This window comes from Paroedura picta, chromosome 11, assembly GCF_049243985.1.
Source record: "Paroedura picta isolate Pp20150507F chromosome 11, Ppicta_v3.0, whole genome shotgun sequence".
NCBI classification, from domain to species: Eukaryota; Metazoa; Chordata; class Lepidosauria; order Squamata; family Gekkonidae; genus Paroedura; species Paroedura picta.
In genome coordinates this window covers 12,961,354-12,983,293 of record NC_135379.1, presented here as the reverse complement: position 1 = coordinate 12,983,293, position 21,940 = coordinate 12,961,354, and the positions used below count along the sequence as shown (strand labels likewise).

At 44.4% G+C, this 21,940-nt stretch overlaps 1 protein-coding gene across 16 annotated transcripts in view; it reads left to right on the top strand.

Annotated features, from left to right (window-relative positions):
• Positions 1-21,940, top strand: part of SVIL (supervillin) — a 162,188-nt gene that overhangs the window by 104,595 nt on the left and 35,653 nt on the right. For 12 of the 16 annotated variants that reach the window (XM_077303818.1, XM_077303811.1, XM_077303819.1 and 9 more), the window contains 8 exons: positions 261-431; positions 1,062-1,096; positions 2,479-2,540; positions 3,736-3,875; positions 7,147-7,399; positions 13,177-13,741; positions 16,095-16,284; positions 19,164-19,296. In XM_077303818.1, the coding sequence (XP_077159933.1) occupies positions 261-431; positions 1,062-1,096; positions 2,479-2,540; positions 3,736-3,875; positions 7,147-7,399; positions 13,177-13,741; positions 16,095-16,284; positions 19,164-19,296 (1,549 nt within the window). The remainder of the gene's footprint in view (positions 1-260; positions 432-1,061; positions 1,097-2,478; positions 2,541-3,735; positions 3,876-7,146; positions 7,400-13,176; positions 13,742-16,094; positions 16,285-19,163; positions 19,297-21,940) is intronic. The other 4 variants (XM_077303816.1, XM_077303823.1, XM_077303822.1 and 1 more) reach the window with 1 other exon arrangement.

Below are 21,940 nucleotides of genomic sequence, written 5' to 3'. Positions count from 1 at the left end.
TGAGTTGACCTGAACCCTTTTGTTCATTTGTGCTTCTGCTTGCTAACTGCAAGTTCTGATGTTGGGTAGCTAGAATGGAATGACTTGTATCTTTCTGTGCATGACGTTTTAGGAGCATGCAGAGTGTTCTGTAATGGACTGATTTGATGGGATGCTTATATTTGTCCATCTTTCTCTCTCTCTCTGTCCCTCCTCTCTCCCTTCTCCCTGTCGTCTTTGTGTTTCCTCTCTCTCTGCACTTTCTGTGGTATGATTAAAAGTGAATCTCAGTTGGGGATGCCAACATCAGGTAGTGATTTGTCTGCCCATGCTGAACAAGAGCGAGGGTCACGAAGGCCAAGACGCTATTTTTCTCCTGGGGAAAGTAGAAAGACTTCTGAGAGATTTAGGACTCAACCTATAACTTCTACAGAGCGAAAAGAAAGTGATAGGTAGGCATTCGTGTAGCGGAGTACACTGGGTTAGCATTGTCAAGAAAAATATTACGGAGTGTACTCAAAGGGACTTTCAATAGCACTTCACAGTCTTTCAAAAAGTCTGGTTTCTCTGAGATCCTGAATTTGTCGTCTTTGTGTAGGCTGAATATTATTTAACTAAAGGCTGCCAATTCTTAAATACTTACTTTTTAAAAAAGAAAAAAAATGTCCTTTTAAAGTTATCGGAATTGTTTACAATTGTATCAGACAAACAGACATCTATACGCACAAGGCATTTAAAAAAATTATATCACATTTCGCATGTACGTCGATCGATTTTTTTAAAAAATTAGAAACTACAAATCAGTGTTGTGTAGAACCATGATTGGTAGAATCAAGTTTGAAGCTTTTAAATAATTTGTCTGACATTCTCCTTCATGCAACTTTCACTTGGCTGGATTTGCTTGCCTTCCTGCTTTTCGGTTGTAAATGATACAATATTGAAACTGGGGGGGAAACTCTTTATTTGCAGTCTGTTTACGGTTCCACTTATCTAGGGTTAGGGTTAGGGATTTGTAACTGTAACATAGGGCCTTTCCTCCTAACTGACTTGTGTTTTTTTTCCCCCTTGCAAAACTTCTATAGGTCCGTATTCAGTCCAGTAATGCCGGCTCCTGAGGGTAGGTGCATTTTTCTCTCCCTAGATTCTCTGTGTTATTTTACATTTTTGCATCAAGTGCTTATGCCAAGAATGTGACCCTTTGCATGGTGTGGCTGCTCTCTCCATCACAAACCAAGAGGGAGGATGTGGGTAAGCATCAGCAACATCTGCGGGACTGAAACTAGGCAGCAGGCCATTTTGGAGGGGCGTTTTGGCCCACAATTTTCCGCTCGCTTGTCAGAATCAGCCTCCAGCAAAACTAAACATATTGAGGGGTTTTTTTTCATCTGCTTTAAAAGTGATGTGTGAAGAAGGGAATTCCATTTGGGTTGCCACCTGGACACTAGACTGAGAGGGTGAGGTAACATAATTGTGTTAAAATCTGAGGAGGTTGAGTCAACCTTCCTTTGTTAAATCTGTACACTAAATAACATAATTTCCAGTATTATGTTAGGCAGTACAGGTTCTCAAAACATGAGATAAGTATCACTTGAGGAGAACTGGACAGTTGCCTCAGGAGGGGAAATTCCTTCGAACTCGTTTCTCCCCACCTCAACTGGCTAGAACACAGGGTATAGTCATGGGATCACGGTAAATTTTGTTCATTGTGGGAGCCAGCAAAGGAGGTCAGGGTTTAAGACTGTCCCGATTATCAGCAATACAGAACAAAAGTTAATGCTAACAGTAGACACTGAAGCTCAGCTGTTTGAAGGAGCCATGATATTTGTTAGGCACTCAGTTTGCATCTTTCTTGCGGCCGACGCAAAAATAGCAAACCTTTGTGACACATAAGGGTCCGTGTCCGAGAGCAAATATGTTAGTTTGGCGTTTGCTGAAAATAGTTCCATCAGAGTTATTTTCTATAGAATTTTCCCCCTGAATTCCACACAAAGTGGACAGTCTAATAAGTAATGTGGAAGACCTTCAACTGATTGGTCCCTGCAAATGCAAAGACGGGGAGTTTGGGTATGCACCCCAGACAGGACAGCTGAGGGCATTACGGTAACTAGAATTTCAGGGATGAGAACAGAACTGTGAGTAGCCCAAGATCACCCATCTGGTTCTCCAGATTAGAAGCCATCACTCTTAACCACTATACTGGCAGTCTTCAAGCAAAGGTTGGATACACACTTTTCTTGGATGCTTTAGGCTGATCCTGCGTTGAGCAGGGGGTTGGACTAGATGGCCTGTATGGCCCCTTCCAACTCTATGATTCTATGATTCTATACCAAACTGAGCAGACCTTTGCTTGCTAGTTGCGTCCCTGGATTCCTTCCATGTTTTTGCGTAAAAAAGCTTCTCTTTGCAATATGAGAATGGTCTCTCAAGGTCTCTCAGAAGTCCTTCCCTTTAGACGAATATCAGAAGTTAATATAACGTTCTGTACTTTGTTTTCTGCAGATGAGGAGAAATTGGACGAGCGAGCCAAATTGAGCGTTGCTGCTAAGAGGTTGCTTTTCAGGGTAAGTAGTCACTTTTTTCCCATTGGGGATAAGCTTATGAACTTACCTTGCCAAGGGACTAAACCCAATAAAAGGAGCGATTAGGTGATACCTGAATACATACATGCATGTGTCCAAGCATCAAATGGTTGTGCCAAGGGGGATGTATGTATCATTATCCAGTTTATGGGTACTTAAAAAGCAGGAGTCAGTGGAACAAGCAGCTTGAAAGAGAAACTCTCTGACAAGCTATGCATGCGGCTAATGTGCGCACTTCTGTATTACGGCCTTAACCGATAAACCTGAAGGCCATTCTGAATTACCGCATAGAGTAGACCAAAACAACATAGGGCCCTAGTCTCAATGCAAACCATTCCAGGAGTGCACAGGATTGCGGTGGTTTCAGAGTTGCTGTTTCCGTGGCTTAGGTTGGCCACTTTTCTCTTCTGAGTTGACTGCCTGCCTGAAATTGTAGGGTTCCCAATTGTTGCCCTGCGAACACTGATACACGCTCGGCTGTAGCCCCCTTGTTCTGTTTGGCCTTTCGTTAAAAAAAAATTACACTATACTTTTATAAACATCAAAAGTGGCCTACACTACTGAAACTTGTTAAAACAAGCATAAAAACAGCCCATAACCATTTCCATTCTTATTACCACCCCAAATTTAATCCCAGATGAAACTATATGGAATCCCATTTGGTATTTCATAGAATCATAGAATCATAGAGTGGGAAGGGGCCATGCAGGCCATCTAGTCCAACCCCCTGCTCAACGCAGGATCAGCCCTAAGCATCCTAAAGCATCCAAGAAAAGTGCGTATCCAACCTTTGCTTAAAGACTGCCAGTCTTTGGCTACAAATACCCCATTACTTAGCCGATTTTGTTGAAAGCACAGAAAATAGGAAGCCTCGTGTGCCTCTTTAGGTGAATCCACCCATAAAATAAGGACAATCACCATGAGCACCAATAGGGGGACACTTACGGGAAGAGGTGGTTTATACTGGGAGAGCTAGTTCTTCAAGCAAGTGGGTCCCAGTTTGCAAGGAAAGGCTTTGAAGCTTAAAACCAGCACCTTGAATTGCACCCAGAAACAAATTGGCGAGTGTCATAATGGCTGTTAAATGCGTGTTATTGGATACATTGTCCCATCTCAGCCAGCCGCTGGGCTGCAGAAGCTGTAGGGTGGTTCATTGTGGGGCATGGCTTGCTTCTAGGAAATGGAGAAGTCGTTTGACGGGAAGACTCCGCCAAAGCCTCGCGCAAGGAATTCAGCGGTGGAGAGGAGGCTGAGGCGGATGCAGGACAGATCGCGCACCCAGCCCGTCACTACCGAAGAAGTGGTCATCGCAGCAACGTAAGCCCACAAGATGCGCTGGTTCTGCTGCTCCTTTGACTTTTCAAGCGGGGCGTGCATAAGATTTCTGCCATCTGTGACTTGGTAGCTAGGCAAAGGCTCGTTGCAAAGAAAAGGGGACGAAGGGCTGCACCCGCTGGAGCAGGGAGATGGAGAAAAAGAAATGGCACAGTGGGATGAAAATTTCATTCCAGACTATTAATAGCCCCTGCTTATTTTACACGAGGTTTCCTCAGGGAGATCTATGGGATATGAATACAGCTTCCTTGGTTTAGCAGGAGCATTGCTGCATTTATATTCCACAGATTCTCCCCCCCCCCCCCCGAGGAGGCCTAATGCGCAACGCATGGAGGTTATTAATAGTTTGGAATAAAGTTTGCTTCCCGCTGCACCATTTCTTTTTCTTCATCTTGTCGCAGAGGCAACTTCCTCGAGGACCAGGTGAGAATTGGGGTGAGGGGGCAGCCACAGGGTTGGTTTCGGATTACAGGAAGTATGAAGCAGGGCAAACGGCACGGACTGTAATCTGGGGAAATGTTTCTGGGATGATCGATGGAAGGAGACGGTAGAGGGTTTGCAAGCCAAGTGAATCAGGTTCTTGCTTCAAGGAACCCTTCCCAGGTAGAATAGGAGAAACCACCTGAGCGTGTGCCTCCTTGAAATAATCGATCCTTAAGCTGCATTTTGTGTGCATCTTGGACCGTTCCTGAGGAGCAGGATATTGGTCTAGGTTTATGGGAAACCAGCTGGGATGCAGGCATCTTGGTTGAAAGACAGGAACTACACAATTTAGAAGCCTTTTGTATCTTTTAATTGGGGGGGAAATACTGTTTGTCTTCGACAGTGGCCACTGTATGTGTTTCTTAATGCTTCTCTCTTCTCTCTTCTTGTGAACTTTTTCCTTTCCTTGGCTATTTTTTTTTTTAAGTGAACCTACCCCAGCCTCATGTACTGTGAATACCCACAATGTAGTGGCAAGAATACCTAATCCCACTGTAGTTAAGAGCACTGTACATCCTACAAGGTACTGGGAGAATGCAGCTTGCATGCTACAAGGGAGCGCAAGGGTCATTGCTAGCAAATGCATCTGTAACAGCGAGTGCGTCAGGCAGTTTGGTGGCACTTTTGAGGATGTTTCTACTGTTTGTTATCCTGACCTCTGTTTAACCGACGAGCATTTCAACTTCTGAGCATTTGGGTCAGTAGTTTTCCGGATCAGGGGTGGCTGCTTTCTGTGGATGCAATTATCAAATTCAGAAGAGAAAAGGGTGCGTGTTTAAAAAAATAACAAAAAACAAAACCCGCCGCACTCCAAATTAAAGACGTTGAGCAAAGCCCTTGGGATGTTTTGAGAGCACGGCCTTTTGCAGCTTCTAACTTTAGCTTACTGAAATAATGGGAGGGTAAGAACCCGTAACCACCTCTAGGTGGAAGTACAACCCCCTTCCCTGTTTCTGTTACGTTTTGCTCACCCTAATGCCAGCAACTAAAGAAGAGGTGTGAAGGGGCAGTGCCAAACAAATGTGCTACTGAGTTCCAAAACTTCCCGAAGGCTGATAAAGAACTTTACATACGCTTTTGTGGACAAGAGTCTGCTTTGTCGAATGCTGGCCCTTTAAATGCCAGGAGACTTTGGATGGGGTCCTTCCTTTGCTTTTCCATTTTCTGTGCTGATTTCCAATCCCCCTGCATATTTCCTGGCCTCCTTCCTCTGTCAAGAACCAACAAGGCTTTCTGGTCCAGGGGTAGAGTGCAGACAGAACTGACGAAACCAAGCCAGAGGTCACGAGGGACGTTGCTTGGTTCCAACCCTACTGCTTCTGGTAACTCCTTACAGCTGGGATGGCCAAACTGTGGCTCACCTACAGTTCCCATGAGCCCTTGCCAGCACTTAGTCTTCTAAACATGAATCCAGTAAATTTACGTAGGACTTTTCCATCAGTTTTGTTTTGTGCCACTGGGGTCACAGTGTGGCGCCATGTTGCCCTTCTTCTTTGGACACCCCCCTATAAAGATACAGAAGGCCCAGAATCTACACAGAGGAGGCAGAGACATGGCAGTGCGGGTGAATGGTGTTGCTGTCACCACTGTGTGCATAGCTGGCTGGATCCTTGCTGTAGCAAGAAATCTCATGCACACGGCGCTCAGGGTGGCCCTCGTGGGTGGTGCTGGCTCTGTCACCCATGCTGCTTCCTGCATCAAGTGGGCTAAGAGAGGTTATTTGTATGTGTGCGTGTGTGCGTGTGTTGTCGCTCTAATGAGGGCACATGTTCTCTTGCCCTGCGGATCCTCCTCAATTTCTAGGATATTGCTAAGGGCAGTGAAGGGAAGACAGGATGTCGGGCAGGGACCCTCAGCTTTTCTGAGCTTGCAGGCACACTTGGAATTCTGATGATGGGCAGGCCAACAAATTGGCTGTTGCAGGAGCCACAAATTGATTGCTGCAGTTTAACGTCAGAAACGGAGTGCGGGGCCTTGGGCTGTAGCAGCACCTGCTGCCAACGCAAGATTTTAAACATATCTGCATGGCCCATCCAAGCACCAGTAGTCAATCTGAAGCCTTGCCGGCCAAAAGCCCTACTTGGCCCCACCCACTTCCTAAAAAGACACGGCAGGCTCCGGAGAAGGTGTCAGCGGGTATCCCAGCACCCATGAACACCACACTGAAGAACCCTGAGATAAGGGATCCCTCAACAAAGCAATCCGAAGCATAGAAAGGAGGATTGTCAACATCATTCTCTTATTTAGACCTTCGGTGCCCTGTTTATACTCATGAACGATCTGTGCAAGTTGTGTGCAAGTGTCCCTTGTGACTCTGCATCGCAGCATTGCGTTAAGAGCCCAAAATGAAGCTTGGTATAGGACATGCCTATAGCTGCTAGGACCGAGCAGTGAGGTCACAGAGGTACAACCCTATAGCGTAGATGAATCCTTCCATCCTGCACCTCCACACAGAGCAAGTCTATGGCCTATGTTTAGGGGTTGGCAATTTTTCCAGATCACCAGAATTTTGTATATTTTCCTCTCCCCCACCTCAGTCTTTCCTTTGTAAAAAGCATTTGCTGTTTTATGTTGGCAGCTCTTCTCTCAGAATCCACAAAGCTAATGAGCGGCACACATCCAAATTGCTAATGCTTCATGACTGCTGGCTTGTTCTGTGCTTTATCTGAAGCGTTCCTGGTCTCCCCCCCCCCCCTGTATGGATTTTAGAAACCTGAAAGTGCTCACTTCTTAGCCGCACTAAATCCTGATTCCCAGCTCTGCTTTTAAGGTTGCAGGCATCTGCGCACCAAAAGACTTTAGCGAAAGATGAAATCAAAGAAGCCAAAGAAGCCCTTGAAGAAGATCAGTCTGGGGAACCGGACTCTTCCACCCTCAGCTTGGCAGAGAAGATGGCCCTATTCAACAAACTCTCTCAGCCAGTCACAAAGGCCGTCTCTACGAGGAACAGAGGGGACCTCAGACAAAGGAGATCGAATATGCGTTACCAAACCCAGCCGGTCACCCTTGGAGAAGTTGAGCAGGTCTGTGTGTCTATCGTTTTCTAGCAGCCCAGTTCTTACCTGGGATTGGGCACAGGGACACAATCAAATGAGTAATTTGTCTACTTGCTCGATGTGGGTGAAGCAAGGGGCAGAAATTCTGCCAAGGAAATGACTCGTACAACCCCTAGAATGCACCATTTTCTAAATGAACTATCTTGCTATCAGTAAAAAAAAAATTTATTCGGGTGTGGGGGGAAGGGGTTTCATTCTTAGGGGAAGGGGGGAAGAAGGGGAGTGGAAATGTTTGTTTATTGCTTCATAAGGTGAAAACCTGAGCCTCTAATTGACATTAATTTTGAGCAGGGGGTTGGACTAGATGGCCTGTATGGCCCCTTCCAACTCTATGATTCTATGATTTTAAAAGGCACTGTGGAACCCTCAGTTGCCCTCTTGATCTTTGGATCTCCGTTCCGATCATTTGTTGGTTGCTGTCGTTATGATTTTCAACTTTCTGCTCTAGGCAATACCATACCAAGCTCTTTCACTAGTTCTAGCCTTAAAGGGGAGAAATCCACACTCTGTAGAACCGTATTTGTGGACAGAATGGCCACCAAAATGCCCCGGCTTGATTCTGCTCAGGCAGTTTACCCTCAACAGCTGCAGTGAAAGACGTCTTGCCAGAAGATATCTGGGTTCCAGCAGGCGTAGCTCTAGAACCATTGCTCTGAATTCAGTTTCCTGAACACTCCATGAAAAGAGCAAACCTTTAGAACGGGTCAGTCCAGTGCCCACATGTTGAATAATGCACTTTCAATGCGCTTTTGCAGCTGGATTTTCCGGTGCAAAACACTTAGTAATGTAAACAAGTACAATTTTCAACAGGGCAAACATGCAACTGCCAGAATCTTCAGCTCCTTTGCAAAACAGGAAAATCTACTTCTAAAGTGCATTGAATGTGTGCAGAATGGGAAGAGCTCCACTCTTCGGAGTGAACTGAGGATTCTGGCATTTTGGATGCTTTAGGATGCTTTGGGCTGATCCTGCGTTGAGCAGGGGATTGGACTGGATGGCCTGTATAGCCCCTTCCAACTCTATGATTCTGTGATTTTCAGGTTTACATTGTTGAAAACTGTACTTGTTTACTTTACCAAGTGTTTCTTTTCTCTTTGAAGCGTGTATTGCCTCAATTTTGCACACACCTTGGGTAATTATGATTTTTCGGGCTTTCTTTCTAAAAAGTTGTTGACCCCAACATCCCCTATTGGATTACACATCAAGTAGGAGGAGGATTCTTTACCAGCTGCAAGTCTTTAAAAAAGCCATTCGTCTCTAGTCTAGAAACACTAGCATTATAAATCTGGAATATTCACTGCCTTACTCCAAACTTTGAGTCCTCTTGTATGTATGAATTGCATCTCTAGAGGTTTTCGTCTACCTGTGTTTAGTATTATTCTACAGATCTGTGGCATTATAGACAGAATGATTGGCAGGTGCTTTTTCTTCTTTTGCATCTAATGTCATAACATGTCTGCTGTGAGTGACATGATGTCGCCTCAGGATAGCACAGTTCTGGTTGGATTGGATATCTTTATACCAGTGAGAGCAAACTGTAGTGCATTCTGCTTTAACAAACGTACTTCCTTGGCAGCCAGGAGAAAACAAGGCAATAAACTTCATAAAGTGTAGCTGAAAGCGTAGAAGTAAACGGAAAGCCGTTCTTGCAGTTGAAATATGAAGGAAACATGGGACGGAGAATAGTACATCAACACCACTAAGGGATCGCAAAATGTTCTGTGGAATGTGGAGGAAAGGAGCTAAGGTAGGAGGAATGAGACCAATTGTGAAAATGTGTTGGTCCACAGTCTGGTGTACCATAATAGCTAAGGTGGGATCAGAGAGGTCACTAATTCAAAGGTCATCTCAGCCACAAACTCATATGGCTTGGGATAAGCTGCTCTTGGCCTCAGTACCCCATCTGCATTATGAAGATCATGTGGCTGACCTTAGTTAGCAGTATTACTGACACCATGATGGGGAAACTCTTGGCACTGAAAGCACTGGGAAAATACTAAGCGTGGTTTGTGCCACTGAAAGAATAAAACTTCATTCTTTTTTTTTTTTTTTTTTTTTTATAATGATTTTTTTTATTTTCATAAAGATAGAAATATAATCATCATTTGAGAATATACGACCCCACATTGACTCCACAGTGATATAAACTTTTGCCCAAGACTCTAAGAGCCATGAGTCTAAGAGCCGTCCGCATTTCCACTACATTAAAAAAAAAGAAAAAAAAAAGGCCTGTTTAGATATACAAAAGAAAGGTTATACAATCTAAGAGCTATCCTAGCAGATATTTCTAGGTTTGAGTTAGATGCTTAACATTAAACATTTCTTATAGCACAGTATGAGTTTTGGCCCTGTATCAATACCCTGATGAAGGGAGAGGAAAGTAGGGCTTTGCCTTAAAGATGTACAAAGAAAAAAAATTACAAAAGGATTTCATAATTTCTCCTTATCCTTAATACAGATACATCTACAAACCATTTATACTTGACCCATTCTAAGAGCCATCCTGAAAGGTATAAGTTGAGAGCTTTGCATTTTCTACAGATCAATATGGGCTTTGGCCCTATAACAATACACCAATAATAAAAAATAATAATAAGGGGGGAAAGCCCCATTTTATATTTCCAACGCTAACGATTATATTACCTATATGCCTACTAAGAAAAAGAAACAAGAGAGAAAAAAGGCACTGCTTCCCCTTTTTCATAAAAGTAGCAATGTAGAATATAGTATATGTTGTTAATACAGAGAATAATAAGATTTCCAGGTTTAGATTAAATGCTTAACATTAAACATAAAACAATATAAGCTTTCAGTCTTCTATAGCTTCTCCTTATCCTTGGTTCTGATACATCTACAAAACAATTTATGCTTGACCCATTCTAAGAACCATCCTAACAGATATATTTTCAGATTTAAGTTGAAAGCTTAACATTAAACATTTTCTACAAGTCAGTGTAGGCTTTAGTCCTAGGACAATACACTAATAGAAGAAAGAAAAAATAAGGGGGGAGAACCCCATTTTACATTTTCAGCACTGATGGTTATATTACCTATATGCCTACAAAAGAAAAGAGACAAAAAAAAACAAGAGAGAAAGAGACACTGCTTTCCCTTTTTCATAAAAATGGAAATATAGAATACAGTATAACATTAAACATAAGACAATATGAGCTTTCGGTCTTCTTAAGGGGGTCTCATCTCGAGGCTTGCTACATCTTGTCGTTCCCGTAAAATTATATTCTGTCCCATTGGCCTTTGGCGTAGAAAGTGCAGTTGTACTCTTTCCCGCAGAGTATGCATCGATAAATCTTGAGGCCGTTGCACCTCCTGGACTCCAGTATCAATACAATTTTTTCCCCAGAGAGATCCTTTAAATCGGTTACTTTCACTGCAGATCCATATTTCTTTTGATTGATTTTTGTACACTGTTGCTTTGAGATGGCTGTATGTCTTTTTAAAAAGGGTGTCCTTATCTGGGCTGCAGAACTCCGGCATCCCATTTTCCGTCTCCAGAATTTCAGATTTCTCTTCTACTGTTGGTTTTCCACCTTGTTTAGAGCTGTCATCAGCCACTGTTATTGATCCATTATTCCTGTTAAAGACGTCTTCCTTGGCATCTTGGATCTCCTTGAAGATATGAATTTCAGATTTCTCTTCTGCTGTTGGTTTTCCACCTTGTTTAAAGCTGTCATCAGTCACTGTTATTAATCCATCATTCCTATTGAAGACTTCTTCCTTGCCATCTTGAATCTCCTTGGAGATATTTTTGATCAATCCATCTAAGAATACTTTGTAATCTTGGGTTTGTATCTCTATTAGATGAGCCAATCTTTTTAACATAGACATGATTTTGACTTTTAAAAAACCCGGCCTCAAACAATTTTACAAGTGGCCAGTAGAGGTCCTCTGTTTTATCCTCTAATGTTCCGGCACAGGCATGTGACGTATTAGAGTCAGTTAAGGCACAGAGTTCTCGTGAGATTTTCACATTCACAGCTCTTATCTTCTTATCTTCGAAAACCAAAACAATTACAATAAGAGCTTTTGCCAATTAATTCGAGTTGATTTGAGTCCTTCTTCTGCTTAGTTAGGAGAATTAGCCTGCCTCTTAACGAGGTGGCTTCAGGCAGAGCAGAGTAAGAGGAGGGGGGAAACAAAAGGCTTTGATGCAGGAAGAAAGACGAAGAAAAAAAAAACGAGAGATACTTGCAGTAAATGATGTTTTGGAACTCAGCCGATGTCCTCCCCTCAGTTCAAAGCGTTCATTTGTAGTAAATCATCATGTAGGGTTGAAGCAGATACTTTAAGATTAAAGAAAGAAAAGAAAGTCCGAGGTAGAAAATGGCAGTCGTCCTCTGGACCTGGAACGCTGACAGCCTATAATCCAGGGAGATACACTCCCTAAAGGATTGGAGACGGCCCCAAGAACTTCCTGGGTAGAAAGGTGAGGTGGGGTTTGCGTACCCCTCCTCTTTTCTGCCAATTGCTTGCACAATTGACCCCTGTCAGGCTTCAGAGATAGCAGAGCAGATGCCCTGCCACCCTCTCAGGACGACATCTTTAGCCACACCCCAAAACTTCATTCTTGATCTTCTTTGCAGGCACACACTTGGGGACTGCACATGAGCAGGCCTGACATTGGACAGGTGTTGCAGCTAAAAGCATCCAGGGGGTGCTCTGCACGGAACCAGAAGCTTGTTTTTCTTCATGTTTCCAAGTTCCACATGGTTTCTATTCTTTCAATTTTGCAATTATTAGCATTTAACGGTTGATTTATTGTTATTGATTTGAAAGATGCTGACTTTCATGTTTCTATCCATCCTCAGCATCAGAAGTTCCTACAATTTTCTTGTGGGATGTTGTATTTCAGTTCATGGTCTTGCCTTTTGGCTTAACTACAACACCCTGGGTATTCCTAAAGTGTTTAGCTCCAGTTGTGGCCTACCTGCATCTGCAAGGTTACCAGATATTCCCTTATTTGGATGACTGGCTGTTTTGGCAGAATCCATAGACCAGTTATTGAAGCATTGCTCCCTAGTTTTGGAGATTTGCCAGAAGTTGGGACTCCTGGTGTATTGGAAGACATCCCAATTAGTCCCATCCTACAGGGTACAATTTATAGGGTCCATGTTGGATTTCTTAGTGGGAGAAGGATTTTTGCCCCCTGATAGTACAAACCATTTCTGTTTCAGTGGGTAGTTTTGATTGAACCAGTTCCAATCTGCCTCAGTACCGGGCAGGTGCTCGGGGACACTGCTGCATGGGAGCATATGGTACCAGGGCAGGAATAAGCTTCTGGCTCTGGCATCCATTGCCCCCTGGAAGCTTTTAGCTATAAACCCCCGCTGGCAGAAGGGCTAATGCACAGTCCCCATGTGTGCCTGCGCACAAGATACTTGTTGAACAATACTTACAGGTAAGTGCAGCTTTGTTTTTTCCTCCAGTATTTCTCTTTAGTGAGCAATGGTTTCTGAAGTGAGCAATGGTTTCTGTTTTTTCTTCCAGTATTTCTCTTTAGTGAGCAATGGTTTCTGAATGGTTTGGAAGATGATATGCATTGTGTGTGTGAGGAGAAGGAAGCATTCACAAGCTCTGTGAGATTTCACCAATTCTATGGCATTTGACCCTTCTCAGGTTTCCCTGTCTTATTGTTTATTAAGGGTATTTGGCAAAACAACTGCTGCCTATTAAGCATGCCCTCATGAATTGCCAATTTCTGTTTCTCCATATGTTGTTCAACGCAGGTACAAAACGACGGTGGAAAGCTTGCTCCTTTGTCTCCCACTATTGTAACCACCATGATTCCCCCCTGGTCGTCCGTGTACACAAAGGATCAGCACGTGAAGGCAGTGGAGGAAGAGTCGACTGGCAAGATGAAGCCAGCCAATCTGAGATACCAGTCGCCAGTAGAGAATGTGGACTCTTCGTTAAAAAATATCCTGAAAACCGAACAGTGGCAGACTTCAGTGGCAGCTAGAGAAAGCAGTCGCCAGTCAAAGGAGCGTGAAGAGGCAGAGCCCAAGGGATTTGTAGAACGTGAAGAGAACGGCATGAAAGCACACAGTTCCTTTGAGGAAGAGCTTCCCCATCCTGTCTCGAATAAAACAGCGGACTACAACAAAGAGATGAAATACGCATTCCCACGAAAAAGCAGCATGGAACTGTTCAGTCCGCAACCTCTTTGTCAGCCTGCAGAACAAAAGGAATTTGTTGCCGACATCCTGCAGGGTAAACAAGAAGTCAGAGGCCAATCCTTTGAAGAAACGATGGAACTGGAGGGGTTAGTGACTCGACCGGCCCTGCTGAGAGGTAAGCAGCTTCGTGGGTCCTGGTTACATATGAATTTTAATCACTGAAAAGATTACATCTGCATACATTTTACATATGAATGGAAGGAAGTTGTGAAGGGAAACTGTTCATTGATTGATGCGCGCACATGCTAGTAGGCCCCTCTCTGAGGGGAAGAGGAGGAGAAGGAGGACTGTCTATCAGCTGATGCTTGCCGGACAATCATGGCTTTCGTAAGTACTTGTCAATAATACATGTATTTCTTTAGAACGTTCATAAACTGCATTTCTCTTATTTCATGAAACCCAACATACATAAGGTTCCCAAAAGGTCTCCCATGCAGGGATGGGCCAGATCCAGACCACCTCATCTTCATCCAGCATCATGCATCTTCCAATCATTTTGGGCAGTGGGGGCATAAAGTTGCAGCCAGCTTTGGGTGTCTCCCAAAAGAGATTCTCAGAGGTGGTTGGCCATTGTCTTCTTCTGCATTGCAACCTCAGGCTTTCTTGGTGGCCTCCCATGCAAGTGCTTACCGTGCTTACTTTCTGAGATCAGGCTAGCCTGAGCTACCTGTGTCAGGGCTAATAGCCTGTGGCTAGTAATAAGTAAAAAGCAAGCTTCCTTTAAAAACAAAACTGTTACCTCCGTTAATCAAGGACATCTATTATGTCATAAAGGAATGCTGAAAGTGGGGAGAACTTCACCCAGCTCTCAGGTCTTCTGGGTTCTGCTCTGTGGGGCCTGACATCCAGGACTTCTGATCCATTCAGTTGACATGCATCTGACAGGGATTTAGGCAGTGGGAATAAGGGCTGTTAATGTCACATGGCCGCTTTCCAGATGCAAGCATAGGGTATTCTTGAGTCAGTGGGAGATCTGCCTTTCCCTGTGATTGTTCCACGCTGGTTGTTGTAGTGCCACAGAACAACCTGAGAGTCAGCACGGCACACTGATTTAGGATACTGAAGTAGAGATAAGACATGATTGTAAGCTGCGACTTTTTCGAGATAAGACATGATTTCAGATTGCTACTCTGGGTGACGCTAGACAAATTTTGCTCCTCCTTAGCCTCGTCATCCACAGAGTTATTGTAAGGGCAAAATGGGGAGGGGAGGACCATGTAGAGGCCTCTGAGCAGCCTGGATTACGGGCGGGATTAAAGTATCACAGATAAAAAGCTGCAGTCATGACAAAAGGCAGGACTTTTCTTGCCTGAAGAATGCTTACTCAGTCTTTTAGCTGGGAGCATAGGAGAGCTGAAGGCCCCTGGGAAATAGTTTATAGTAAACCTTGGCAATGAAGATGCTGGCCTTGTTGCTTCTCTGTTCTTGCAGTTACCTCTTTTTCCAGTAGTGGCCCAAAGGAACATGGGACCCATTGGGGGAAAGTTTGCCAGCGCACTGACTGCGCATGGCTCGGTGAAAGGTCTCGGTGATGAGTATCAGAAGTACTGCTTTTTTGGGACAGCAGTTGTGTGTGTGTGTGTATCTTCAACATTTTGCTGTTACAAGATAAACCCAGCACTTGGATGAGCCATCCAGCACATGACATCATCGTGTCGGAGAGTTTTATTTGAATTCCGCTCTCGTGAGACTGGTTTTCCCAACAGGTTCTTCCAACCCAGAAATGTTAGCATTGTCTAAGATAATTGTGTCATAAAAGATCGGTTACTACGGGCCAAATGTACCTGAGGGATCGCCTCCCTGCCTACGCCCCCAAAAGAGCCCTGCGCTCCACTGCTACCAACCAGCTAAAGGTCCCTGGCCCTAAAGAAGTCCGCCTGGTCTCAACCAGGGCCAGAGCATTCTCTGTTCTGGCCCCCACTGGTGGAACAAGCTCCCGGAGAAGAACTGCTTAAACAGTTCCGCAGGGCCTGCAAGGAGGAGCTCTTCCGCCAGGCATTCGGTTGAGACCAGATATATATAACCAACAGCGACCAAAGGGCCCCTGCTCCCCACCCCCTCAGAACACCACCTATACATTCTGGACCTGTTTGTATGTTGCAACGTTGTATTGTTTATTGGCTATACAATTATAATGTTATATGTTTACAATTATCAGTTATTATTGCACCGTTACCCAAATGTTTTATAAGACTGTTCCATGTACTGTTCTTGTGTTATTATGTAAACCGCCCTGAGCCCCCGGGGAGGGCGGTATATAAATATAATAAATAAATAAGTAAGTAAGTAAGTAAGTAAGTAAGTAAGTAAGTAAATAAATAAATAAATAAATAAATAAATAAATACCTAACTCGATTAGTACAATCAAGTATTTAAAAAGAAGACGTCGTCTGGCAGTTGGACTGACGTTGCGGGTTTTTTATTTTACTTTTTGCAGTCGAGCACTAATTCTGAACTTTTCCCATCAGAGCCCTTTGAACCGATTTCTGAACCCGACAGCGCAGTGACAACAAAGAGCATTTTTCCGGCTGCCGGATCCTGTAGGCAGCAGGAAACATCTGAGCCATTGGAGGGAAAACTCGACTCCAAGGACAGCAGGACAGAAATCACCGAGGATGCTCTGGATGCTTCCGGCAAAACAATGTCCATTAAAGAAAGGTAAATAAACGCTTGTTCTTTCCAAAGTGGCCATTTGTTTCACTTTCATGACAGAAGAATTTGGAATCGTATGAGAATATCCAGAGAGGGGATGTCCTAATACTCAGTCTGTACTTTGAAAGAAGAAATTGAAATCTGTTTTTTGTTTGTTTGGTTAAAAAAAAAAAAAGAGTTTGTTCCAGGAAGAACAAACATTGGTACTTGGGGGTGGGGGGCTTCCTTGGAAATGTGGTGAATTGAGATCATCTTTAAAAGACCACAAGAAACCTGGAATGCTAATTTTTGTTTTTAATTTGTCGGTGGATACTGGAAAAAGTTAATAGTAATCACCATCCTAGGAACCTCGGAATTTTCGTCTTTGCTTTTCTGGTGGAAATCTGTGTGTGAGCGTGCTGTTAATACCCGACACCCAATGACTAACCGAGGACAGAATAAAGCATGCAAAAGTAACAGGAGATATGTAAATACATTCATTTTATAAACCACTGATGTCCCTGTTCAGCTTCTTCAGGCGTTGGAATCTGGTCTGTCTTGGTGCAGTTTGGACATGAAACATCCACTGTACCAGTGATACGTGTCAGTTCTGTTATGTCCACCTAATTCCATCTGCCCTGTCATGCATAGAACGATAGTTTGTCATGGCAATGTACACAGCTTGCTAGATCCCCAGGTGGTAGAGCCCTATCAATAACATTAATCAAGACAGGATTCAGAAGATTGGCTCGGTGTAGCTGATACTCCAAGAGTGTCTTTAAAGGGAAATAAGGAAGAATACTATCAGTCTCTTGAGCTCTGAGCCAATGACCAGTGAGGCTGTTTTCATTCTTTTCATGGTAAATATTGCCCACTCGTTTCCAAACTACCAAGGGGATGCCAACACTGCATACACTGAAAGCTCCCTTTGAATGGCTGAGGGGTGGATAAACCAGGCAAGGATGATAAAGAACCTTCACCCACAAGGTCAAGCTGCCTCAGAAGTCTCAGCTGTCCCCAGAGGCTGTTGAATTGTGCATTGCAAGGTCAAAGAGGTCTCCTGAGCATGAGACAATGGATGCGATGGGCTCGTTCCTGCCTGCTTTGGAGAAGAGATTGAAAGCTTAGCTACTCCATATTACTTGGGCATCCTCCATAGGGAAGAATGATGCTCAGACCGCAATACTGGGGTGAACAAAAGCTGTATTGATAAATAATGAGCTAGCCATGGTTCTATCGGTAGTCATATTGCTTTGCAGAGTGGTACAGAGAAACAAGTTTCTTTCCCAGGCTGGTTACCATCGTAATGTCAACCGATGGAAGGTAAATGGGAAAAGAATATGGCCAGGCCTAGTTATACTGATGGTTGTTTCTGGAAGCGTGTTAACAGTACAGTCCTACACAGAATTACTTTAAGCCCCTTGAAACCAGTGGACTGAGACTGGAGTAACTCTGTATAGCAGGGGTAGTCAACCTGTGGTCCTCCAGATGTTCATGGGCTCATGGGAATTGTAGTCCATGAACATCTGGAGGACCACAGGTTGACTACCCCTGCTGTATAGGATTGCACTGTGAGATGCTAAGCCAAAGGCTTCATTGCACTTGAGGGTTTTAAGTAAAGGGGAGGGGAGGAGAGAAGGTGTCATCTAAAGGGCCTTCTCAGCTATCATGGAGAGCACAAGGCCCCATCCTATGTAAGTTACATCCTATGTAATGTAAGAACAGCTGTGTTGGTCTGCAGTAGAACAGCTGGATTTGAGTATCTGACAGAGGGAGGTTTGACTCTCAAAACATTCCCCCCCCCTTACACAGTGTTCAGCTCAGAGCACATCTGTGGCCTGTATGGGGAAGGGGCTTAAGTCTTCCTTCTTGTGTTGTCTTCTGAACTGCAGTGATCAGGGGTGTGCTGTTTAGCCATATATACCCTTATGGATTTTCCCAACAGACCAAATAGCTCCTCCAGTGGACTGTTTCAGGTCAGAAAAATTGTGAGGTTGAAGCCCCTTTTTGCACAAGTGTTGGGCAGTACATGTGAATTGTTACACAGGGTAGGGACCCTTCACTCAACCTGCATTACCCATAACATGCAAATCGACCCCAGTAAGGGCAGGGCTGACTCTCATTAGAGCAGGAGGAATTATACACATCCTTGTTACACACACATTATGGTCACAGTAGCCAGTACACCTTCTGATGGCATTTTCTAGAATGCCCTTAATATGACTGCCCTGCTCTTCCAGGTTTAGGGCAGAATGTAAGGAATTCATTGTTTCGTAGCGTTCATCTAAGGTTGCTGCTTTATTCTGTTGATATCTTCATAACCAGTTTGGTGTAGTGGTTAGGAGTGCGGACTTCTAATCCGGCATGCCAGGTTCGATTTCTGCACTCCCCCACATGCAACCAGCTGTGTGACCTTGGGCTTGCCACGGCACTGATGAAACCATTCTGACCAAGCAGTGATATCAGGGCTCTCTCAGCCTCACCCACCCCACAGGGTGTCTGTTGTGGGGAGAGGAAAGGGAAGACGACTGTAAGCCGCTTTGAGCCTCCTTCAGGTAGGGAAAAGCGGCATATAAGAACCAACTCTTCTTCTTCTTCTTCCTCTTCTTCATATGATTTATTTTGCATATAATCCCCTTTGGAGACCATTCACCAAAAGGCACAATATATATATATATAATATTTTTTAAATCAATAGAATAGGTTTTAAAAACTCAATAATACAGGTATGGGTTACTGGAGACAAAGTATTGGCCAAGGTTCCCTCTTGCCTGTACACTCAGAAGCAAACCTGTGTGCGTTTGCGTCTTAACACACGCAACAGCCCTTTGACGGAAGGCTCCTGCTTGAATAGGCTGTATGTTCTTTCTCAGCATGGTATATTCACTTTCTTTCCTCCTTTCCAGGCTGGCCCTCCTGAAGAAGAGCGGCGAAGAAGACTGGAAAAACAGGCTGAACAAAAAACAGGAGCACGGTCGGGCATCTCTTATCGAACGCAGCCCTCAGCTTCAGGAGATGGAGCACCTGTTCACCAAGAAGGTAAAGTCACCTGTTTGGGTGGACAGTGTTCCACTTGACCATGCCGAGGCACCTGCAGACGCATCAAATGAAAGCGGACGAGCATGCCTGTCTCAGAGTAACACCTACTGCTTGCCGCATGGCTTTGGACACTCAGCGGGCCCTGAACTTTAACAAAGATCCTTTGTGATTGTAAATCAGATGCCTAGAGATGTTTTCACAGTTTAAAGGGATGTTTTCTGGCCAGATCTGATTGCAGAGGACAAAGAGCACATATTTTGCACAAGTTTTCAGGAATGTAAAAAAAACCCCAATCTCCCAATAGACAAAGCCTCGGTTCATTAGTGCTCATCGGTCACAAAGAGCGTTCTTGTTGCCCAAAACTATTAAATGGTGTGGTTATTTTTTTTTCCCTAGTAAGGAAGAACATCTGAAAGAAGGGATTCTGCCCGTATGGAGATGACACAGTTCTAGTAGGCCCAGTTTTTTTAAAGAACTGCTCTCTCTATTCATTCTGCCAGATAATCATCTCTGTGGAGCCCTGCCTGTGGAGCCCTACCTTGGCTGTTCAGTGCATCCCCCTTTGATTGTTTACTTCTTCTTATTTGGCGGTGACACTTTTTAAGGGCCCAGCAATCTGACTGGTGCCTTGTTGCATGAATCGCTTAACTCTTTGAAGCTCACTTTCGGGGCGGACTCATTTTAAAGGCTTTGGAAAGTGTCTGGGAGCTAGCGGCTGTTGGAAGATGGCGATTTGTAGAGTTAAGTGGAGGAATCAGTCGTGTTATTTTTGGCTTCAGCAGAGGCAGGAAGTCCTGGGCCAACAATAGCAACAAGAAAAACTGGCTCCCTACCACTTTGAGTCATTTTATAGTTCTAAATCAGCATTAACCACCAGAGTAGTGATTTGTTGGTTTTTATGAGTAGTGGAGATCAAAAAGTGTGGCCACCGCTGGCAAAATGCTGATGTATCTGTTTCAATAGCCAAGGGAAATGGTTTCAGGATTGTACCTCCCTGTATTGAAAACCTTCTTTAGATCTCTAACCTAAAGTTATTTAGGCTGCTTGTAATAATTACGTTTTTGAACACACCATGTTTTTTTTTTAACTTAAACAATTCTTCCCACTAAACCTTCCCACGACACATTTGTAAGGTTCAGACTGGCCTGTCGAGTTATAGCTTTTAGGGTCTAATCAATTGAATGGTTAGTCAGTTGATTAATGAGAGTTGGCTGCGTATGTCTTCGAGGCGAGTTTGGTTTGGGGAGCCACTGTCATCATGGAGGTTGCAAAAGAGAACAAAGGCCACCTTTAAATAGTTGCAATTGATTGTCTGTTTCCTTCGGCATTGCAAGAAGGCCTTTCTGTTAAAGGCTCGATAATGTGCATGTTCAATTCAACGTTGGCAATTGGTCTTTTCAAAGACTGGTGCTGAAATGAATTCAAATAAATCTGCATCACTTTTCAGACCTGCTGTGGACAATTTAGGGTTGTGCCCTTTGGGTTGGTTTGGCCGCCTTGGCGATCACCGGAGCCCGAAACAGAGCATGGGAGGCCAGTGCTGTGGTGCGGAGAGGAGTGGTGGCAGTGGCGTGCCTTCTCTCCACACCGCGGCACTGGGCACCGCGGCACTGGCCGCCTCGGGCTTCGGTGATCTCTAAGGCGGTCAAACCGAGCCAAAGCACACATGCCAAGTGGACATATCACCCCTACCTCGGATGCCATGAAAGGTTTTGTCCTTGCACTTATATATCACCCCTACCCCCCCAGCAGTTTCTAAGCCGACAGTTTTAAGTTCTTTTCAAGTCTTGCAGCAGAAGAGTCCTTCATGTTCTGTCCGGGTTTATCGAAACGTAAAGAAATTGGATTGGATCTTGTCATTTCAGTCTACCTAATATGAAATGTATTTAAAAGCCAGCATGCACTGTCCTCGAAGAAATATCCAACCCACAGCGGTGCTATTTCCCCTCTGTCAAGTGCGCCATTTCCCTTGCTGCCCCACTAGAGGGAGTTTTGAGGGCTTCAAAAAGGGTTTGTCATTGCTGAGGCATAATAACAGGATAGGGGCCTGTTGCCATCACGTTGCAATCCCAGTTTTCATTTTGTTGTTTCTTAAAGTCAGCCTCTAGCCGGCTACACTTGTGCTGGCAGGCCCTCAGGGCCGGGTAAACCCTGGCTTTGCCACCTGTGGTAAAACAGTTGTGGGAATCATAGCCCCAGTCCAAGCCAAGGCGCCCCTCTTGCTCTGCCCGTGTTGTAAGGGTCACTTGCCCCACATTTCACAAGGCCTGATTTACTTTGAAGTCTGTCCCTGGATTTAGTCCTTCCCTGTTTAGCCACTTCCCACACCTACAGCCCACATCCCAACTGTCAGTTTTCAACTGTCATTTTCATTCCAACTGGAAAGAACCAGTTTGGTGAAGTGGTTTAGGAGTGCGGACTTCTAATCTGACAAGCCAGGTTCGATTCTGCGCTCCCCCACATGCAGCCAGCTGGGTGACCTTGGGCTAGCCACGGCACTGATAAAGCTGTTCTGACCGAGCAGCGATATCAGGGCTCTCTCAGCCTCACCCTCCCCACAGGGTGTCTGTTGTGGGGAGAGGAAAGGGAAGGCGACTGTAAGCCGCTTTGAGCCTCCTTCGGGTAGGGAAAAGCGGCATATAAG